The sequence below is a fragment of the Polyodon spathula genome, chromosome 16 (assembly GCF_017654505.1).
Source record: "Polyodon spathula isolate WHYD16114869_AA chromosome 16, ASM1765450v1, whole genome shotgun sequence".
Classification (NCBI taxonomy): Eukaryota; Metazoa; Chordata; class Actinopteri; order Acipenseriformes; family Polyodontidae; genus Polyodon; species Polyodon spathula.
Window position 1 is genome coordinate 33,023,138 of NC_054549.1, and position 20,916 is coordinate 33,044,053.

Genomic DNA, 20,916 nt, shown 5'->3' on the forward strand with positions numbered 1-20,916 from the left:
TATATGCTATGAGCACTTCTTTCTTGAACTTGTGGCTTTTTGCTTTAGTTCACATTTTGCCCCATTGCTTTCCTGATTTTAAAGAGAAACAAATTTTAATGATAAAAGGCAGCTGCCTTTTTGATCAATCTGCAGGGTCACATTGAGGTTTTTTTTTTTTTTTTCCCTGTTGACGACAACTGATATTGTGACCTGTAAGTTGTTTTTATTGCTGTAGTGATCATGAAAGGTTCATGACCAAAAGAAGAGCATGCTTCTTTGTTTGAGTTGCAATTTGCATATTTTTTTAAGATCATAAAACACATATACCTTCCGTTGGCTACTGCTCCTGCTCCTGAACACATTTCAACGTTATGAGTGTGCTTTTAAGTGATCTACTCTCCACATGAAGTCCCCAGTGGTTACAGAGATGTAGCAGCACGATGCTGTAATCACATGTCGTTTTTTTTTTTTTTTTTGTAGGATTAAACTATGCATGTTGATTGTGAATCTGTCTCACTATCAGTTCCAAACCCATCTAAACATATGGACCTGCGGTGCAGTTTGAATAGGTCTGCTCATTTTGTAATATTTTTTTGTTCTTCGAGCCATCCATCATTGTTTAACTCTGCCACCTCTACAATATTATCACCAGGGCTTTGGTCACAATCTATTTATATCCATATAAAGGGGAAATTTATACAAGCAGATATGTTGAGTGTTTTAGATGCTACATTTTATGTAAAAAGTTGGAGTGTTATCCTGTGGGGAATGATAAGAAGTGTTCTCATGCATGCCCTTCAGAGGTCATACACATATTCAGTACGGTCCCTTAGAGTGGATTGAGTTTCACTGTGCCTGAGAGCAGAATGCTTCATCGATAAACGACAGTCAAGGGCAAACCAAGGAAATACGACACAAGTCCTTTTTTCAGCAGCTTCCAAGCAGCCTTGCATAATGCTGAGACATCACTGTGGTGAAATCTAAATGGTGTGACCACTTTTATAAGGGGATTCATGAATAGTCATCCTGCTTAAATACCTGCTTGCTGTTCAGATCAATGCACGTAGCTCAGTACCTGTATTCTGTTTTAGTCTTTGTAAGTCGCTTTTGGATAAAAAGCGTCTGCCTAAGGACTTATTAAAAAAAAAAATAGATTTGCTTTTGGAAGTGTATTCAAGTTGCTTTATTGGTGAAACAATGGAAAAGAAAGAAGAAACCAATGCATGTTTGTGGTTTTGAAAAAAGATTGTGAGTAAGTCAGAGAAGAGGACAGAATGTAGATAGTTAAGGAAAGGAACATGAATTATATATATATATATATATATATATAATATATAACACACACACACACACACACACACACACACAAACATATATAGCAACAATGCTGCAGTAGATTGGGATGATAAAACATTGCAGTTAGTGTTCTAAACACACAAGGCCATGTTTATGGGTGCTTTCTGTAATAGTGAACCCCTGTTGTATTAGCTGATGATCGTCTGTCTTTGCTGTAAATCTTCACCCAATCATAATATAGTGGACTTTTTTGTATTAAAAGTTTGTGAAGACACAGTTTTCTCCCTGGCTTAAATCATACTTTATTTGGAGAGAGTTCAGTCAACCTTATTTCCAGACAGAGTGTGAAACATTGCTACAAGTGTGAGTTCTGGAACACAGGTGGATAGAATAAACATCATTGCTTATTGCATACAAGGAGGCTTTGACTTCTATTATGCTGCGACAGAATCACCAACTGATCACACACTTGAATGTGGCCCCTTACAGACCTTTACTAGTAAAGAAAACCTATATTAACCGTGCTTATCATTGTGAAATAGTACCTAGATTTATACTGTTAGGCGTGGGCCATAAGTTTTATAATTGAATCTTTGTCTCTGGTAATCTAACTGGGAACAGACACACAAGGAAAATACATTTTATGTGAGTGTATCATTAATATATTACTGAATCAGCTGATTTTTGGCCTCCATTACTGTTCATGGACTGTCAAAAGGTTATTCCAGTGCCATAGCAATGTTTTGAGTATCCATTAGCTGATTTCCATTAGTTAATGAAGGTACCTGCAGCCAAGACTGTTGTTAAGTCTTTATACAGGAGTTTTGTACATTGCTGATACAGCTCAAAAGTATTTCAGTCGTAATTAAAATGTAAAGACTATATTTATTGCTGTTTACTAAGAAATGTTCCCTAAAACAAAACCATTAAATACACTGGATTTAAGATTCTGGATATACGTACATGTACTGTGATGCATGAGGTGGCTGTGTGGTCTGGTGGTTAAAGAAACAGACTTGTCCCCCTGTTAAAATCTCAGCTCACTCACTGACTCACTGTGTGACTTTGAACTTCACTTAACCTCCTTATGCTCCGTCTTTCGGGTGAGACGTTATAATAATAATAATAATAATAATAATAATAATAATAATAATAATAATAATAATAATAATAACAACAAAGTGGTCATTTAAAATACTGTATTTATAAAAGTAGGCTCCCTGTCAGCCATTTTCTACCGCACTGTGGCATCATATTTTAAAATCTTCTATTTTCCCCTTCAACAGAACTAATTGAACTTTATTAAGTCGATATAATCAGTAAAATTTGTGGATTACAAAGAAATTCCTAAATATATTTACACAATATAGCAACACAGATACATATGTACCTTTGGTCTATTAATTTTGCGTATTATTTGCATATCTCACTGGGAAACATTATGCTATGGCTTCTATTTTTAAATGTACAGTGTTAGAATAAGTTAAGATGCACATTAAAAATTAAAAATGAAAGCCATCCAATGAATCACTATACTGTCAAATACCCGAATAAAACAGCAGAGTCGAAGGTAGGGCACTTGGGGCATTTAAATGAATATCCAGATGGCTAGAGACTTTCAAAGGCGATAGGTTTCACATACTTTTTCACTCCTCAATAACATTAAAGTCTAAGACAAAGGACTGTAATGAGTTGTACCACAGCAGTCATTTTTCAATGAGTTATTCCTAGATCTTATTTTCAAAGCTAACCTAGTCAAGATAGCAAAGCAGCGACACATAATACAGTTTATTCAAACTGCAGTTTATTCACAGTACTAACACAGGATAAAATCTAATTATAGTTTGTTTATACATAATGGATGAGTATAAAATAAAATGCGGTACTGTACTGTATCTAAGGTTAGATTTTACATTCAGCCTTCACTGAATGGTTGATTATGTTCCAGCTTTATTTCTGTTAGATTAGTTCGGAGCATATCCTGAAACCACTCTGTGTACAAATTGCATCCAATGTAAGTGCCTTCGGTCTGTGAGTGAGACTTGGCTGTTTACTACAGGGATGAGTATGCTCATTTTGTAACATGGTTTCCATGAAAGCCTAACAGCTGAATAGTGTATAGCTGTGCCATTACTAAAAAAAAAAAAATGTACCATATGTCCATCAACATACAAATTGAGTAGGATGGACCAGAAGCCCAGTAAATAGCTGAAAAATGGTTGTGGTAATAATGGTTGTGGAGCTCAATGGCTGTGCATGTCAGTCTCCCAGTGTGTGTGTTCTTTTAGGTGAAGCAACTATGGGGTGTTACTGTACCAGTTTTTGCAATGCAATGTACCATCTGTTGGTACTATCTTAAAAGTATAAATAACTTACTTCAATCAATAAGCATGCTGTAAACTCAGGTCAGTAGTAATCTGATCTAACAAAAGCTTTTAGGATCTGGGGATATCCTTCATTCGTCTATCATGATCATACCAGATGTGATGCCTGGGTGTAATTCATTTATCTTTTTTTACTTCAGTTTCCCTCCAATAATTATTTGACTTCAGATACCTTTAACTGTGCAATGTGTTTGTTCGTATAAATGTGTGAAATTTTCTCAGAGTTCTTCTTCCAAAGAGTCACTTTTTTGTGTATGCTTCTGCCAGTTTGGTACTTCATTTTCATGTCATTTGAATTTGAAATGAAAACAGGAAAAATGGAGCTGCTTCTTTTGCGCTGCTGCAGCATTTCATGTTTACAAGCCAGGTCTTTGTGAAAAAAGACAGTAGATAATGATTCTTTAGATGCTACTGACGGCGTTGGCCTTTCGTTTCAATCTGCTGTGGCTTTTGGAAATCACCGTACCACAAATTTGAACAATTAAACACAGGTCGGTTTTCCATTCAACAGGATTAGTTTTAATTGAAAAAGAGGTTACACAGTAATATTGTATACTGTGCAGTTACAAAGACTAATATGAAATACAGGACCTATCACGCCAATGCAAGGTACAGTAATTATTTATATAGTAAAATAGAATAGATTTATAAGAATATATAAGACTTAAGGGGAAGTTTCAAGTAATGATTTAATGCCCAAGAGATAAATGTATTTCGTCTCTAGACATTTTGGTAAGCTTCAAAGCTGAGTCTTGCTCAGCTTTAGGGATGAAGGTGTTTCATTTATCAGGGGTTTTTTTTCTACGATGTTATTATTATTTTTTGTTTTATTAAACCCATTAGGAAAAGCATGGGAGAAGTTGGAATCACAATTAATTGGTTGAGTTAAATAACAGTATTGAGTTAGTTTTAAGTGATAACCATTGAGCCTGTCAAATTAAGTGAACAAATGAATTAGTAAATTCACCACTGTGCAGGTGTATTGGTCTGTCCCTCTGGTTGGGTTTGTGTGTCTGTCTATTCCTCTACACATTGCCTTACAGGAACATAAAAAAAGAACATATATTTTTCCTCTCTGTTACCAGAAAAAAAAAAAGCTAATTACTTACTGTTGAAGTCTCCTGTGGTGTATGTATTCATACAATCAGCAATCTAAATGATTAGATTCCATTATGTTACGCCTCAGATGAACAGCATATACCTGTGTCATTTAAAAAAACAATTGGAAACGTTCCTTTTATAATAAAGTCAATAATTGTAGACTCAGTTGTCAGAGCAGTCAACAGTGATGCTTACGTTTACAAAACAACCCTACTACTATTCTGTAAGTGGCCACATTTACTTTTCTCATCTCTTGGTATCATATTATGTTATCATATTGTTTCATTTCCTATTCCTTTACAACACAGAGCAGCAAGCTAAATATGGCCATAGGCAGATATTCACAACAAAATAGTCTGGTGCAGGGGTCTCCAACCCTGGTCCTGGAAAGCTACTGTGGCTGCTGGCTTTCGTTTCAACCAATTTCTCCGTTACTTAATTGAACCAATTATTGGCTTAATTAGTCAAGATTAACAGGTGTTCCAGATCTTTAGTCACTGATGATGTAAAGACACCTATATAACCTGCTGGATAGGGGCTCTCCAGGACCAGGGTTGGAGACCCCTGCTCTGGAGGCTTGCACAGAAGAACTTAATATCTTTATTCTATATAGGACAGTCACCTGATAAAGCCAGTCTGAATTACCTGGGTATTTTTTAATATACTCCCCTCTAAAAGCCAAATGTTCTTTACTAAATTTAAATGTAACTAAAATCTATAATTTGATATTCCACTTAGTCGTGCAAGGACAGGACACAATATGTATTCATTTTTATTTCTTGCCTTTACATGTACAAGCAAGTGGTGAGAAGTAGAAGTATTTTACAATAGGACATAATAATATAATATTACATAATGTATAATATACATAATCGATATAATAATACACAAACCAGCACAATACACACAATTTCAATTAAAAACTGGTACATGTTTGCGGTAGGTTCGTTAGAAATTGCCTAATGCACCTCAACCGATCGTTCCAAGATGAAGCAGCTGATAACAGAAGGAGGTTTTGCCCTGACCAGAAAATGACTGAGATTCAAACAGGGACACCTACTACACATTATTAGTCCCAAAAAACCCTTCAGGAACAGATGAAATGCCTGGTGTTAGAACCCAAAGGTGCTTCTCATCAGGCTGCACACATTTCAGCAAGTAATTGACATAAAAATGAATTCAACTATTTTTCTTCATTGACTTTTTTTTTTTTTTAGATAAGCAAACAACAACTTCAGACAGTGAAAGATCGATTTCAAGCCTTTCTCAACGGTGAGACTCAGATTGTGGCTGATGAGGCTTTTATTAATGCGGTCCAAAGCTATTATGAGGTAAGTTTATTCTTTCCCCAGTGACAGTGTTAAATTATTGTATAGTAAAAAAGAATGAGCTTAGTATTGTTTGTGGGTTATTTGATTGTTGGGCCTTATTGTATACAATGATAGCCAATTACTATCAGGCCATTTTTAATGGATCCAACATATTCAAAATATATGTATTCTATTCTATTATTATTCAGTAATTCTTGTTAAATAATGTGCTTTCAATAGAGTAATTTATTAGTGTTAAACAAGGTCCGGCTTTCATATAGAGTATTATTACCTAAGTAATATACACTACAGTACATTGCTGTTCTCATTCCCATATTTCTTACAATAGCCATGTTGATAAACAGGACCTACCTTTGCGTAATTTCATTAGCATACAAATTCAAATAATAAACATTCAGCTTCCAACGTCTTTCTCTTGGGAGTTGTTTTGGAAGGTCTGTTGGTAAACAAGAATGTTAAGTAGTGTTTTAGCTGCCATGGGATGTTGATTCACCTTAGACCGCTCAAAGATAACTATGCAATTTAAAACGTAGCAATATGCCACACTGCCAGTTGTTTGTTTTAATGTAGGGAAGATTCTGCAGCTGTAATGGAGGATGGGAAGGGTTAAGTGCAAATTATAAATCATGTTTATTGGCAATCAGCGTCTAGGTTTATTGGCCATCATCCCGCTGTCGCACTGCTATAGGTGCACAAAATAAAAAAAAAAGTGAAGTTCAAAGTGGGATCCTATACCAAAGTACACTTTAAAAAAATCTTTTGGACCTTTTTTCTTTTTCTTTTTTTTCTTTGTCTAAGGTCTGTGTAGAGGCAAAAGCATGTTTTTAAAGTGGAATTAAGTAATTTCAATGGCATAGTTTAATCACTCCATCCTGCAACTAGTTATTTCTTACTAGATTTATACTGTTACAAGCAGATTATTCCTCTCAGAAAAAGGCTTTGCCTTTGCACTAACTGACATATCATTTTGAACATTTACCTAGCAGGTTATGTCCACTGTGTTATGCATATTGACTAATGATATACAGAGGTCGTAAAAGACAATGTAGCACTGTGCCATATTGAATGGATTAGTTATGAAGCCCCATACCTCAACAGTTTATTACACTCCTGTGAGCACAATCAGCCTGTGAACGAGTTGTCTGCTACAGACATATATCTCATCATGCCAAATAATAGTACTATACTGTAGACTCTAGACAATGCTGAATATACTATGCATATATTAATTGGTCTGCTTGCACTTGTAAGAGGTGTAGCAGCAGAAAATCTGCCAAAACCTCAAAGAAATAGAGCCTCATCAGTCAGGCTCTATTTCTTTGAGGCTAACAAGATGCTCGGATACATTGTGAAAAGTGTTGAATTTAAATCAAGGGAAGTAATGTTAAAACTGTACAATGCACTTGTAAGACCTCATCTTGAATATTGTGTGCAGTTCTGGTCACCTCGCTATAAAAAAGATATTGCTGCTCTAGAAAGAGTGCAAAGAAGAGCGACCAGAATTATTCCGGGCTTAAAAGGCATGTCATATGCAGACAGGAAAAGAATTGAATCTTTTCAGTCTTGAACAAAGAAGACTACGTGGCGACCTAATTCAAGCATTCAAAATTCTAAAAGGTATTGACAGTGTCGACCCAAGGGACTTTTTCAGCCTGAAAAAAGAAACAAGGACCAGGGGTCACAAATGGAGTTTAGAAAAAGGGGCATTCAGAACAGAAAATAGGAGACACTTTTTTACACAGAGAATTGTGAGGGTCTGGAATCAACTCCCCAGTAATGTTGTTGAAGCTGACACCCTGGGATCCTTCAAGAAGCTGCTTGATGAGATTTTGGGATCAATAAGCTACTAACAACCAAACGAGCAAGATGGGCCGAATGGCCTCCTCTCGTTTGTAAACTTTCTTATGTTCTTATGTTCTTATTAGAAAGACAATGATTTGAAGACATGATAGACTTCAAATTGAAAGGAAATTAAAAAAAAAAAAAATCAATTACAACAGAGTGCTATGTTGCAATTGTCAAAAAGAAAATCTGTGGTACAGAATAACTAGACCGCTTCAGCCAAGCTTGGAAATCTGAAATTAATTGTTGTTTCCATGAAACCCTTCTTGATAAGTTTTAAACAGGGTTTCAGATGATTTTCATTTAAAAGCTATTCGAAAGAAAGATACTGAAGCTATAATAAACTCAGTATAAAAAAATCTATCTTTAGTTTTAAAATCTGTAAAAGGGTACTCTAGGGTCTAAAGTCCAGTCAATCCACAGGCAGTTTCTATATATTACTATTTAAAAAAAAAAACGACTGAACAATTTCAATATGAAGAATGTTTGCACAATCAGTCTACATTTTAGACATGAGAAATTCATGTTGTATTTACCAACATTAAGAATACAGACAGTGAACGTTTTTCTTTTTCACTGCAGGTGTTTATCAAGAGTGATCGTGTTTCTCGGATGGTACAAAGTGGAGGCTGCTCTGCCAATGATTCCAGGGAGGTGTTCAAGAAACACATTGAGAAGAGGGTCCGCAGCCTGCCAGAGATCGACGGCCTTAGCAAGGAGACTGTCCTGAGCTCCTGGATGGCCAAGTTTGATGCAATTTATCGCGGGGAGGAGGACCCTCGCAAACAGCAAGCCAGAATGACAGCCAGTGCTGCCTCCGAGCTGATCCTCAGCAAAGAGCAGCTGTACGAGATGTTCCAGCAGATCTTGGGAATCAAGAAGTTTGAGCATCAACTGCTGTACAACGCATGTCAGGTAAGAACTTCACGCACACAATGTTTTTTGGAAATTTGTCCTGTAAGTCTTAAAGCTATGGCAAAAAGTTTTGCATCACTATAGAATTAACAAATTTTGCTTCATAAAAGTGGAATGAAACCTGCTGAATAATGCTACATTAACATATTGAACTACATACTACTTGTAGTTTTCAATATACTTAACAAAAAAAATGGACAGAAATTGAAAAATGAAATATTGTACTACTATTATAGGTTCCAGTAGACTTTTGCGATATGATTTCGTAGGAGGCTGATGCTTTGGTGGTTAAAGAAAAGGGTTTGTAATCAGGAGATCCCGGGTTCAAATCCCAGCTCACTCGTTGACTCACTGTGTGACCCTGAGCAAGTCGCTTAATCTCCTTGTGCTCCGTCTTTCGGGTGAGATGCTGTTGTAAGTGACTCTGCAGTTGATGGATAGTTCACACACCCTAGTGTCTGTAAGTTGCCTTGGATAAAGATGCCTGCTAAGTAAACAAATAATAATATCTTCTTTGATTACATGAAGTTAAAAAAAAGATCTAAGTTACGTTCATATATATATTTTTATTATTATGTCCTAAAATGATATGTGATGCAATACTTTTAAATAATATCTTCTATCACTTATAGACTATTTTCTAAAATGATGGTAGAAAATCAATATGGTACAAAAAGAGTATTTTTAATAATGAAATGATATAACAAGTAGTGTGTGGGCATTTAGGATTGTCACAGGACATTTACCAAGCCACTTTCTACTTGGATTTTATTGTAGCTTATCAGATTACAGATTGTCAGGTACTGTACTACCCACCCTGAATGCAAATAGTCCCACTGATATATTCTTCAAGGACCACGTGTATGATTGAAATGCAGGGCACGACAGCAGTCTGGGCTGAAAGACGTTAGATTTTCTCATCATTTAATACATTAACAAACTCAATTCCTCCACTTTGAAGCGCATGCCCTTGGTGACCCTTGAATTGTTGAAAATGACTTAATACCTCCTACAATATTAGGCACTTATGAGCTTAACATATTAATATAAACCAAATCTGAAAGTGCTCTGTGAACAAGGAATACATATATAACAAATAGTGTCTGTTATTTTTGGAGAAAATAATGTATAACAAAAGCATTTCTGTGCTTCATTATTAGTATATAATGTATACAGTATAGTGTCACATTGTATTAACTGGAGATGGATAACATGTACAGCAGTCTAGGTTATCGTCATGTGTCTGTAAAGAGATAAATTATAGTTGGTTTAGGCTGTGAGTTTCTTTTTGTTTGTCAGAACTGGCTTATGCTTAGAAAATTCTTTATTTGAAATCCTGATAATAGTTACAGATGCAATTCATTTTTTTTGTGTTTCATGGGCTGATTTAAAAAAACGGCTCTTGTCCTAAGAGAACAAGATCCCATCTGAATATGCTGCCTGTTTCTGAGCACAATAGCTGTTCTTCTTGGCTTTTTGATCACCCAGTTTCAGCCTGTTATCAGCAAAGACAGTAAGGTTCAATTGTGCATATTGACATTCTTCATTTGAAGTAATTCTCAGGCTAACTTTAATGTACTATTGCTGAGAGGCACTGCAGCTGGAAGATCTAGTTAACAAAGGAATGTTTGTAAGTGGATTTACAAAATGGGTTTTAACACATTTTTACCCAAAATTTTAATTTCAATAGTTGAAATTGTGCTTATCTGTGCAGTTTATTATTATTATTATTATTATTATTATTATTATTATTATTATTATTATATTATATTTTTTTTCCCATAATACTGTCAAGACAGTTAAACAATTATTTTCACAATGGTCTTTTTAATGGATTGGACATAATATATATACAGAATATTTCTATACACACGATCATGAAATGTAAAAGGGCAAATGGTACATTTGAATGCATTCATGCCAATGTCATTAACAGACTTCAAAGGTTTGATTGTTGTTACTCTTTACAGTTACCGAAGAAACTAAAAAAATGTTTTTTGGACTACTGCATGTCCCACACTGAAAGACTGAAAGCAAATATGAGTATAATTTGAGTACTTTTTACTACAAAATAGTTATATTATTGTGGGCATTCATGTTCTACCACATCCAGCACACTGGACATTTCATTTGGTAGCATCTTTTTAAATGTTTTTTTTATTATTTAATTATTATTATTTTATTATATTTTTCCTGTTGTATGAAAATAAAATGAAACACTGATATATTCAATTGAGTGTTGAGCAAATGTAACAAGTCCTGAAAGACACCCCTCTCTCTCTCTCTCTCTCTCTCTCTCTCTCTCTCTCTCTCTCTCTCTCTCTCTCTCTCTCTCTCTCTCTCTCTCTCTCTCTTTCAGGGTTTAACACTTGATTAATCTGTAGCTTAGTGGTATTAACATTTGGCTGTTTGTCAGATTTAACACGTTATTATCAATCAGGTCGGATTGAGATCCTGGATTGGAATGGCCTGTTAGAGTCAAAAGTGTCCGTGCTCGAGTTTGTTTTATTTGTGTTATTACTGTTTGCAAAGCAGTAACTGTGTCCGGACCCAGCTGTTTACACTAGTCTTGCTCCACCCTTAAAAAATAAAGCAATAAACCCTGGTTTGTTTGGAGCAGGTATGGGACTGTTCTCCTTAACACAAGACATATTTCTGGTGCAGCACATTTGTTTTAACATGTGTTAACTATCTATAAAATGTGTATATGTGCATGGTCTATTAATAGTTGAAAGAAGAACTTAATTATTTATATCCTGATATATATATATATATATATATATATATATATATATATATATACTATTTATATTATATATATATATATATATATATATATTTCCCATATATATATTATTAGCTTAAATGGAAAAACCCCACAACAACCAATGATTTATAGGTGATTTAACAAGCTCATTTCCAATCAGAAAAAGTGTATCGTCCCCTGATAACGATCACCACCTGCAAAATTGACCATTTGTTTGACAATTGGTAGGAAACAATGCTTAATATTTGATTATTTAGCAGACACCTTCATCAAAGGCAACTTATAGAGACTAGGGTGTGTGAACTATGCATCAGCTGTGGAGTCACTTACAACAACATCCCACCCAAAAGACGGAGCACAAGGAGCTTCTTCACACAGTGAGTCACTGGCTGAGCCAGAATTTGAACAAGGGATCTCATGGTTACAAGCCCTTGTGTTTACTACTGGAACAGCATCTGTCCGTGGTCACAGGCCATTCTCTTGTTCTCCTATTGCAACCAAAAGACTTCCTGGCAGAGTTGAATTTTGCACCACCTAACTACTGTTACATTCCCAATATAATACTGTTTCCAAATAAAGGCAAGGTGTGGGGTGGAATGTGATTCACTGTGGCCTGGTGCCCAAATTAATGCTGTCATTGTATCACTACTTGAAGTGATTCATAATTTTGCATTCCATATTTTCAAAAAATGTGGCAGGGGTGGGTATTAATACAAAAACAATTTAGTATTCAAATGTCAGAATGAAACATGTTCAGAACATTCTTAGCTTTGGTTTAGTCCTGTTTGTAATATCTGTTTGACACACAACACACTTAATTGATTACCCATTTGTTTTGTGTTTTTGTATGTGGGGATAAATGAGAATATTAACAGAATGTTACTGGGCTGTCAGTTTTTTTTAAGAAAAATCTGTTTTAATAGTGCACAAAATGTCAGAAGCTAAGAGACAAAACTGTTTTTCAGTAGTGCCACAATTCACAGATGACTGTTGGCTGATTTTGCTCTAGAGATAATACTTGCTTAGTATTGTAATCAATATTCGCAAGATTCAATTTCAAGTGAATTCAGTTTTGCATATTAATGTAGCCTAATACTGCCAAGTAGGAGTTGGACACATCTGAGAAACAGCCAATTCAATTCCTTAACTGCAGTTGGCGAGTGTATAGAGTAAATCACAAACCACAGAATTACAGGAAAAAAAAAGCTGTTTGATTGGCTGTTATCACAGTTCAAGATGGAGGATCGGTATGGATTGTAGAGGCAACACAAGTTAACAGGGCTTGAGATGACCGTCTGTTTAATTTAATAGGTCAAATCCAAAGGTGTGGAAGTGAGGTGCATGCCTGTCATTTTTAAATGCATTTTTACTTTATACATATAAAATCTATTTAGTCTGCTTAGACTCTGCTCCTCCTCGCGAAGTCCAGCATGTGTTTGTGTTTTTGGTATACACCTCCATTTTGTTATAGTAAAAAAATAAATAAATAATTAGCAAATGCCATTACCATGCCCTTTGAAAATATAAAAGACACTGTGGGTTGTGGAGTAAGCAGAGCTGCCAGTGGGCTGGTGGATTATTTAATTGCTACATTGCTGCTGTTCGGTCGAAATGTGGTTTATCCTTGCTTGAGTGCTTTGATGTTTTCCGTGTTAGTTAGCTTGCCTCTGGTGTAACCAGCCAGGCTCCTTTTCTCATCCTCACAGCACCACATCCTGGTCTCCTGTGTGCACTGTTGGATCATGGGTAATTACCAATGAGTTACTGCTGCTTGTTCTTCCTGAATATATAAGGTTTTGCTGAATTGGTCATAATGATGAGCAGGGATTCGGTTGCCAGCACCCTAAAAAAAACAAAAAAACACCTTAACAGCCAGCTATAGTCGTAACTATATATTGTCCACTTTTGTTCTTAAGAGAAATTGTCTGTGACTCAAGTGTTTGATGAATAAACCAAAAAGGTTCCACAGTTGCTGGGTAGTACTAGCCCTGCTGACTCCTAAAGGTAGAATAAGCTCATAGGGCAGGAGCATTTATTAAAAAAAAAATACTTGTGCAAGGATTAAGATGCTGAGGTACTTACAATGTGAATAAATTAAATAAGTCACAATTCTGTGTAGGAAACAAAATGGAATCCATTACGTTTGTCTGATTACCTCTGTTAAAAAATTGCAGCATATGTGTAACATTAAACTAAATCAATGAGGCACTTCCTTTTTACCCCATGGTGACGGTTATCAAAAGATACATGTGGTCTGCTTCCCATACAGTAGGTTAGAAAGAACCTGATTTCATCTCTTTCAGAGAGAGGAATCTTTGTGTTTTAGTTTTCATTTTTCACCTGAAGATAATTTTGTGGTCTAGGTAAGGGGGTTTTCAACCTTTTTTTGAAACTGTACCCTGTTTGTTGGGGGGGGGGGGGGGGGGGGGGGGGGGGGTTTAGCTAAAGTACCCTTTACAATTTTCGCTCACTGAATGGTACCACAGTTGCAATGAATAATCAGAATAATCTGATTAACACATTGTTTCCGGTTTATTTAATAGATAATTTTTAGCAGCAGTCTGGGACTGACAAATTGCTGGTTTAAGACAGAATACCAAACAGTAGGCTTTCTATTTGGCCAAGCCAGTATACAAAATAGTCAGTACTGTAAACGTTTATCACGTTACCATTTACTCCCCACCTCAGCGTAAGTATGTGTGCCATTTAAAATGTTTACATCAAAAACATAACCTCAAGAAAAAACTATAATACCTAACAATTATTTATATATATATATATATATATATATATATATATATATATATATATATAAAATTTAAAGCCAGCATAATTATTAAAAGGGACGCAATATATTGTAATACAGCGAAACGCGAAAGACATGAGAACTCAAAAGTTTTCTTAATTTATTTTTGTTATCCAAGTAAGAAATGCAGTCATTTCAAACACCGACAACATAATCAGTTGGTCGCGTTGCCACGTTGCGGTAATAATAAAACAAAAAAACCGTTAAAACCGTTAAAGTATGAGTATTGTGATTAGCCTACTATTTATTTATCGGAGCATTTATACTTCTAAAAAAACGAAGAAACATTGTGCTTCGCTGATACGACAAGCTGAAAACAGCAAAAATCACAAGCAACAGTGTTCGCCTGCCCCACCTATATAAAAAAGCCACTCAGTCGAAATCGCGCATGCGTAGAGGTGGGAAATGTGGACGTGGTAGATTCTGTGTTTGTTTTTATGTGGGGTTTACTTTCAGCTGCTAAACAGAGCTTAGCTTAAATAATTATACACAGTGCTTTAGAGAATATATGCTACCGCTAAAAAAAAAATTTATTTTTAGTTTACTCAAATTTTTATTTGTGCATGTCTGTGTACCCCCTGTGACCCTTAGAACTACCCGAAACAGTACGCGAACCTCCGGTTGAAAAACCCAGGTCTAGATAGCTAGTGTGTGTATATTATACAATACATGTTTAAAAATAAAAATCCAATTATATATTTTTTAAATATGTATGAACAGTAGCAGAAACAGGGTATCTTGATGTTTTAAATATTATTTAAAAAATAAAGAGGAACTTTGTTTGTAGACATCTTGTTAAGTTTTCCCCTCGTACAGTACTATGATATAAATTTCATTAAACAGAGCAAATAAAGATGTTCCAGCTAAGAAATGGTCTTTAAAACAAAAGGTACTTCAATAAACACAGGGTGCAGGAACCAGAAGATGGACTGATTGTTAAAATCATCATTGTGTAGCATTTCTCAAGGGAGCAATCTTGTAAAGTATTTCATGACAAGGCATGCAGCAATCTCTCTCTCTCACTCTCTCTGGGAATTCTGCTGCTACCAGATGGCTGGACCGTGTCGCTGAATGAAGGCTCCTGGGCTGTAGGCAGCTAAGGCTGAGCCCATCAGACAAAGTGCAATGCTGAGCTAAAAATAGAACAGCAGCAGATTGCTGTTCAGCTTGTAGCATTTTGGAAGATGTATCTCTGCAGTGTAGTACTGTACACTTCTCTCAGTTTGATCATCAATGTTTTTGTTATCCCGTTGTTGTTTTGTTTTAGCTGTATTGCATGGAACACTCGTCCGTAATAAAGTTGGTACAGCATGTTGTTAAAAAACCTAAGGTAATTATTATTATACCATCAAATTAATTGGGTTACTCTTCATTTACCAATACATTTACCTAAGACTGTCAATATAGGCTACAATTGCATGCCGCTCTTTTTCTGTTGCATGTACTGAGCTACTACAGGTTCAAGTCACATAGAATAGATTTAGGGCTGAAAAAAAGGAACAGTATGGAAAAATTGCATTTCCCTTTGCAGGGTCTGCCATTCACCACCTTTTCCTAAGTGATTACAATGATCTGTCTTGCCACCCATGCCAGGTTCTGTTTGCCACTTCTGCCATCTATATTCTTCGTCGGTGACTTGTACGACCTGCATATGATATATTTAATACTGCCAAATGATTCTATGTCAAGTACAGTACATTTTCTTCGACACTAAGGAAACCTGACATATGCATTTTATCGAGATCCCTTCTTTCACTGGCGCAGCTGTCTGTATCAACCTCAGCTGAACAAGTCACTCATTTAAATTGTTAGTGATGTGAACTACTTGTGGTCTCTCTTGGTCCCAGTCTTTTGAACTCAATTTGCATTCAATCTAAGGGAATTCCTGGCATAGTCTGCAAGTGAACATAATGCATTCTTCATCACGCCTCGATCAGACTTGCTGAATACATTGTACTGTATGTGCTAAGCTATTTGGCAATTTTCAAAAGATGCTAAAAACACACCGCTATTCAATCTTGGTCTCATGCAGAGGCTGACAGCTGTCCACTGAAGCTAAGTTGAGACCATCAGTATTCCATTACACAAAACTTCACTGTTCCCCTTTTGTAGGCATTAAACAAATTAATTTGAGAAAAGACTTAGAAAAAGCTAGAAAAAGAAGATATATTTTACTGTTTTTGTGAGTTATCCAGTCAGGATTGGATGTTGGTGTTTGATAAAATGTCTGTCAGAGCTTCCGTTTCTCACACTGTCCATGTAGTTTAGGGTTATCAGATTGCCAGACTGAAAATGACACTATTGCAAAAGAAGAGAAAACCACATGAGTGTACCACAACTCATGCTCATGAGATATTAAGCCATGCTCACGTGATAATAAGATGTGCACACAAGATAATAAGCCGTGCTCACGAGATAATAAACTGTGCTCACAAAATATGTTGTGTTCACGAGATAATAAGCCATGATCACAAATTACTGAGCCGTGCTCACAAGATAATAAGGTGTGCTCACAAGATAATAAGCTGTGCTCACAAATTACAAGATATTGTGTCGTGGTCATGCAATACTAACCTTCTTTTTGAACTGACACCATGTCCCTTTAGGGGTTCCGTAGATAAGTGTACAATAGCAAAACCGGGACAATTTAACAGTTTTACTGGGACCGTCTCAGTTTTTCTGGGATGTCTGATAACCGTAATGTACTTCCAAAGATGTTTCTTTTTTTGTTCTACTTGTTTCCTCACAATGTGAACTAAACTACGTGCAGAATGTTTACCTTGTGCAACAGGACCGAGTCCAGCAGTTGTTCACATTGAGGTTTAGTGAGCAAACCAAGCTTGTTTGCCAGTCATACCGAGTCCCCCTCTTTAGTGGACTCAGCACAGTTCATTTCACAAGCAGACTTTGTTATTCAAACTTCACACCAAACGTACTGAACCACACCGAGAGCGGACAAAATCCTCTAGGCGCACTGTGAACACAGACTAAATGTCATTCCAAATTTTTTTCTTGACATGCACTTTTCTGTTTATGGTGTTTGAAGTCATTCTGAGTGGCTCTGTGTTCTGTTGATAGGATAATAATGAATTATTTTTCTCAAGATCAGCCTTAAGAATTATAACATTTTCTTGTGTTCAGAAAACAAACTGTTCAACACTAATTTCAATACTATACTATTAAATACTATATCTCAGCTGCAGCTGAAACATTGCTTATGTACTGTATAAGAAACTTCCCTACAGAGTAATACTTTAATTAAGATACAGCACCTAAATCTACCTCTTTGTGGAACATCGACTTTTAAGATTAATCTTTTTCACAAAAAATAAAAACTAAGATGCTTGAGTCATACTCATAATTAAATAAATTCCAAGATAATTTGTGATTTACTTTTCATTTGTAATCTGAACTTCCTTAATCCTGAATGCTTAGAGCTTAGAGCACTTGTAATTTAGTTCAGCCACTCTACTAGAAAGGAAGGGGGGAGAAATCAACAAAAAAACAGAAGGGAGACACAAGGACAACAACTCAGTTAAGACAACCATTAAATGTATTTATCTAAATGCTAGAAGTATCAGAAACAACATTTTAGAACTTGAAGCTACTGCACTAACAAGTAACTATGATGTGATAGGTGTTACAGAAACTTGGTTGTCTGAGAGTGATGGGGATATTTGTGGGTATACACTGTATAGGAAAGACAGGCAGGACAGAATAGGAGGAGGGGTAGCGCTATACATAAGAAACAGTCTTGAAGCCCAGGTGTTAAACCTAGACAAAGAAAATAAAGCCGAATCAATATGGGTCAGAATAACGGACACAAATTCAAAGGGCATAATAATAGGAGCATGCTATAGACCGCCAGATTCAGACGGTGAGCAAAATAATCTGTTATACAATGACATTAGAAATGCGTGTAGCAAAGAAGAAGCCATACTAATGGGGAATTTCAACTTCCCCCATATAAAATGGGAAAATCCGGTGGGGAGCACGACAGATGAAATTGAAATGGTGGAAATGATAAATGACTGCTTCCTAACACAATTTGTCAAGGCACCGACTAGAGGGGAGGCATGCCTTGATTTAGTCTTTTCAAATAACGAAGACAGAATAACTAAAACAGAGGTCAGAGAACCACTAGCAAACTCAGACCACAACATGGTCTCATTTGAAGTGCTTTTTAAAACCCCAAAAGTAATGACTAAAGCAAACTATGATTGTACGAAACAGAGACTTACAGAAGTAGGTTGGAGTAAAATAGAGAAAACATCCACAGAAAAAGGATGGCTGTTCTTCACAAATGTAGTACTAGAGGCGCAAAACAATTGCATCCCTAAAGTAGACAAATCTAAATGCAAAACTAAAAACCAAGATCATGCAACAGTCTTGACACAGCGGTTATACTGACAGACTGGAAAATTGCAAACGTAATACCGATCCACAAAAAGGGAAACAAAACTGAACCAGGTAACTACAGACCAATAAGCCTGACTTCTATTATATGCAAACTTATGGAAACTATAATAAGATCCAAAATGGAAAATACCTATATGGTAACAGTGTCCTGGGAGACAGTCATCATGGTTTTAGGAAAGGGAGATCGTGTCTAACTAACCAGCTTGATTTTTTTGAGGATGCAACATCGATAATGGATAATTGCAAACATATGACATGGTTTATTTAGATTTCCAGAAAGTTTTTGACAAAGTCCCGCATAAAAGATTAATTCTCAAACTGAACGCAGTTGGGATTCAAGGAAACACATGTACGTGGATGAGGGAGTGGTTAACATGTAGAAAACAGAAAATACTTATTAGAGGAGAAACGTCAGAATGGAGTGTGGTAACCAGTGGAGTACCACAGGGATCAGTATTAGGTCCTCTGCTATTCCTAATCTACATTAATGATTTAGAGTCTGATATAGTAAGCAAACTTGTTAAATTCGCAGACGACACAAAAATAGGAGGAGTGGCAAACACTGTTGCAGCAGCAAAGGTCATTCAAAATGATCTATACAAGATTCAGAACTGGGCAGACACATGGCAAATGACATTTAATAGAGAAAAGTGTAAGGTACTGCACACAGGAAATAAAAATGTGCATTATAAATATCATATGGGAGATTAAATTGGAGAAGGAATCTATGAAAAAGACCTAGGAGTTTTTGTTGATGTCTTCATCTAGACAATGTGGGGAAGCTATATAAAAGTCCAACAAGATGCTCGGATGCATTGTGAAAAGTGTTGAATTTAAATCAAGGGAAGTAATGTTAAAACTGTACAATGCATTAGTAATACCTCATCTTGAATATTGTGTTCAGTTCTGGTCACCTCGCTATAAAAAAGATATTGCTGCTCTAGGAAGAGTGCAACAAAGAGCGACCAGAATTATTCCAGGTTTAAAAGGCATGTCATATGCAGACAGGCTAAAATAATTGAATCTGTTCAGTCTTGAACAAAGAAGACTACGTGGCGACCTAATTCAAGCATTCAAAATTCTAAAAGGTATTGACACTGTCGACCCAAGGGACTTTTTCAGCCTGAAAAAAGAAACAAGGACCCGGGGTCACAAATGGAGATTAGACAAAGGGACATTCAGAACAGAAAATAGGAGGCACTTTTTTACACAGAGAATCATGAGGGTCTGGAATCAACTCCCCAGTAATGTTGTTGAAGCTGACACCCTGGAATCTTTCAAGAAGTTGCTTGATGAGATTCTGGGATCAATAAGCTACTAACAACCAAACGAGCAAGATGGGCCGAATGGCCTCCTCTCGTTTGTAAACTTTCTTATGTTCTTATGTACTTAAATCATATTTAACATAAGGTATTTTATTACAGAAAACGAGGCCCACATCCACCATACAATGTTTTGTCTGCTATTTTCAACATTTGACCTGACCATTGCAGAGCTTTGTGCCACAGATAGTTGAGAAAAGAGCATTTATTATGGATAGGCAACAGGAATTGTTTGGTCAGCTTCAGCACTTGACCTTAAAATATTTGTTTTTGTTTGCTTGTTTTTTTTTTTTAACTTGACCTGACTGTTGCTTTTATAGAAAGAAAGCCAACGTTTTGTGTTATTATTTTTAGATACTATCTACATTAACTGAAGCCTTACAGTGAACTGTGAAATAAGATTTCGATTGTTAAAGAAAGAGCCATCAACCTGACAAAGCCTTTGATTTCCCAGTGCTGCCTTAAATAGCTCAGTGCTCTTCGGTTAGACTGTTTTTTGGTGCAGGTTGAGTTCCTTTGATATTAAGGAGGCTTGCTGGTATGGCAGAAAATAATCAATACAGTGTATCTAGTGTTCTGATAGAGTGGTATTGGGTGCGTTATGTTGTAATGACTGAGGTACAAGTCGAATTGATCTGGAAGGCAAGTCTTATCTCATTAATGAAATAAAAAGATAAAAACTTATTAGTAAGTCCAGGGAACTAGCAGTGGATTTCTGTTTAATGTCAAGTAGAAGTATATGCGTATATGA

At 36.0% G+C, this 20,916-nt stretch overlaps 1 protein-coding gene across 20 annotated transcripts in view; it reads left to right on the forward strand.

Moving 5' to 3' along the window:
- Positions 1-20,916, forward strand: part of LOC121329030 (calcium-dependent secretion activator 1-like) — a 100,929-nt gene that overhangs the window by 12,818 nt on the left and 67,195 nt on the right. For all 20 annotated transcript variants that reach the window (XM_041274243.1, XM_041274247.1, XM_041274244.1 and 17 more), the window contains exons 2-3: positions 5,981-6,094; positions 8,519-8,851. In XM_041274243.1, the coding sequence (XP_041130177.1) occupies positions 5,981-6,094; positions 8,519-8,851 (447 nt within the window). The remainder of the gene's footprint in view (positions 1-5,980; positions 6,095-8,518; positions 8,852-20,916) is intronic.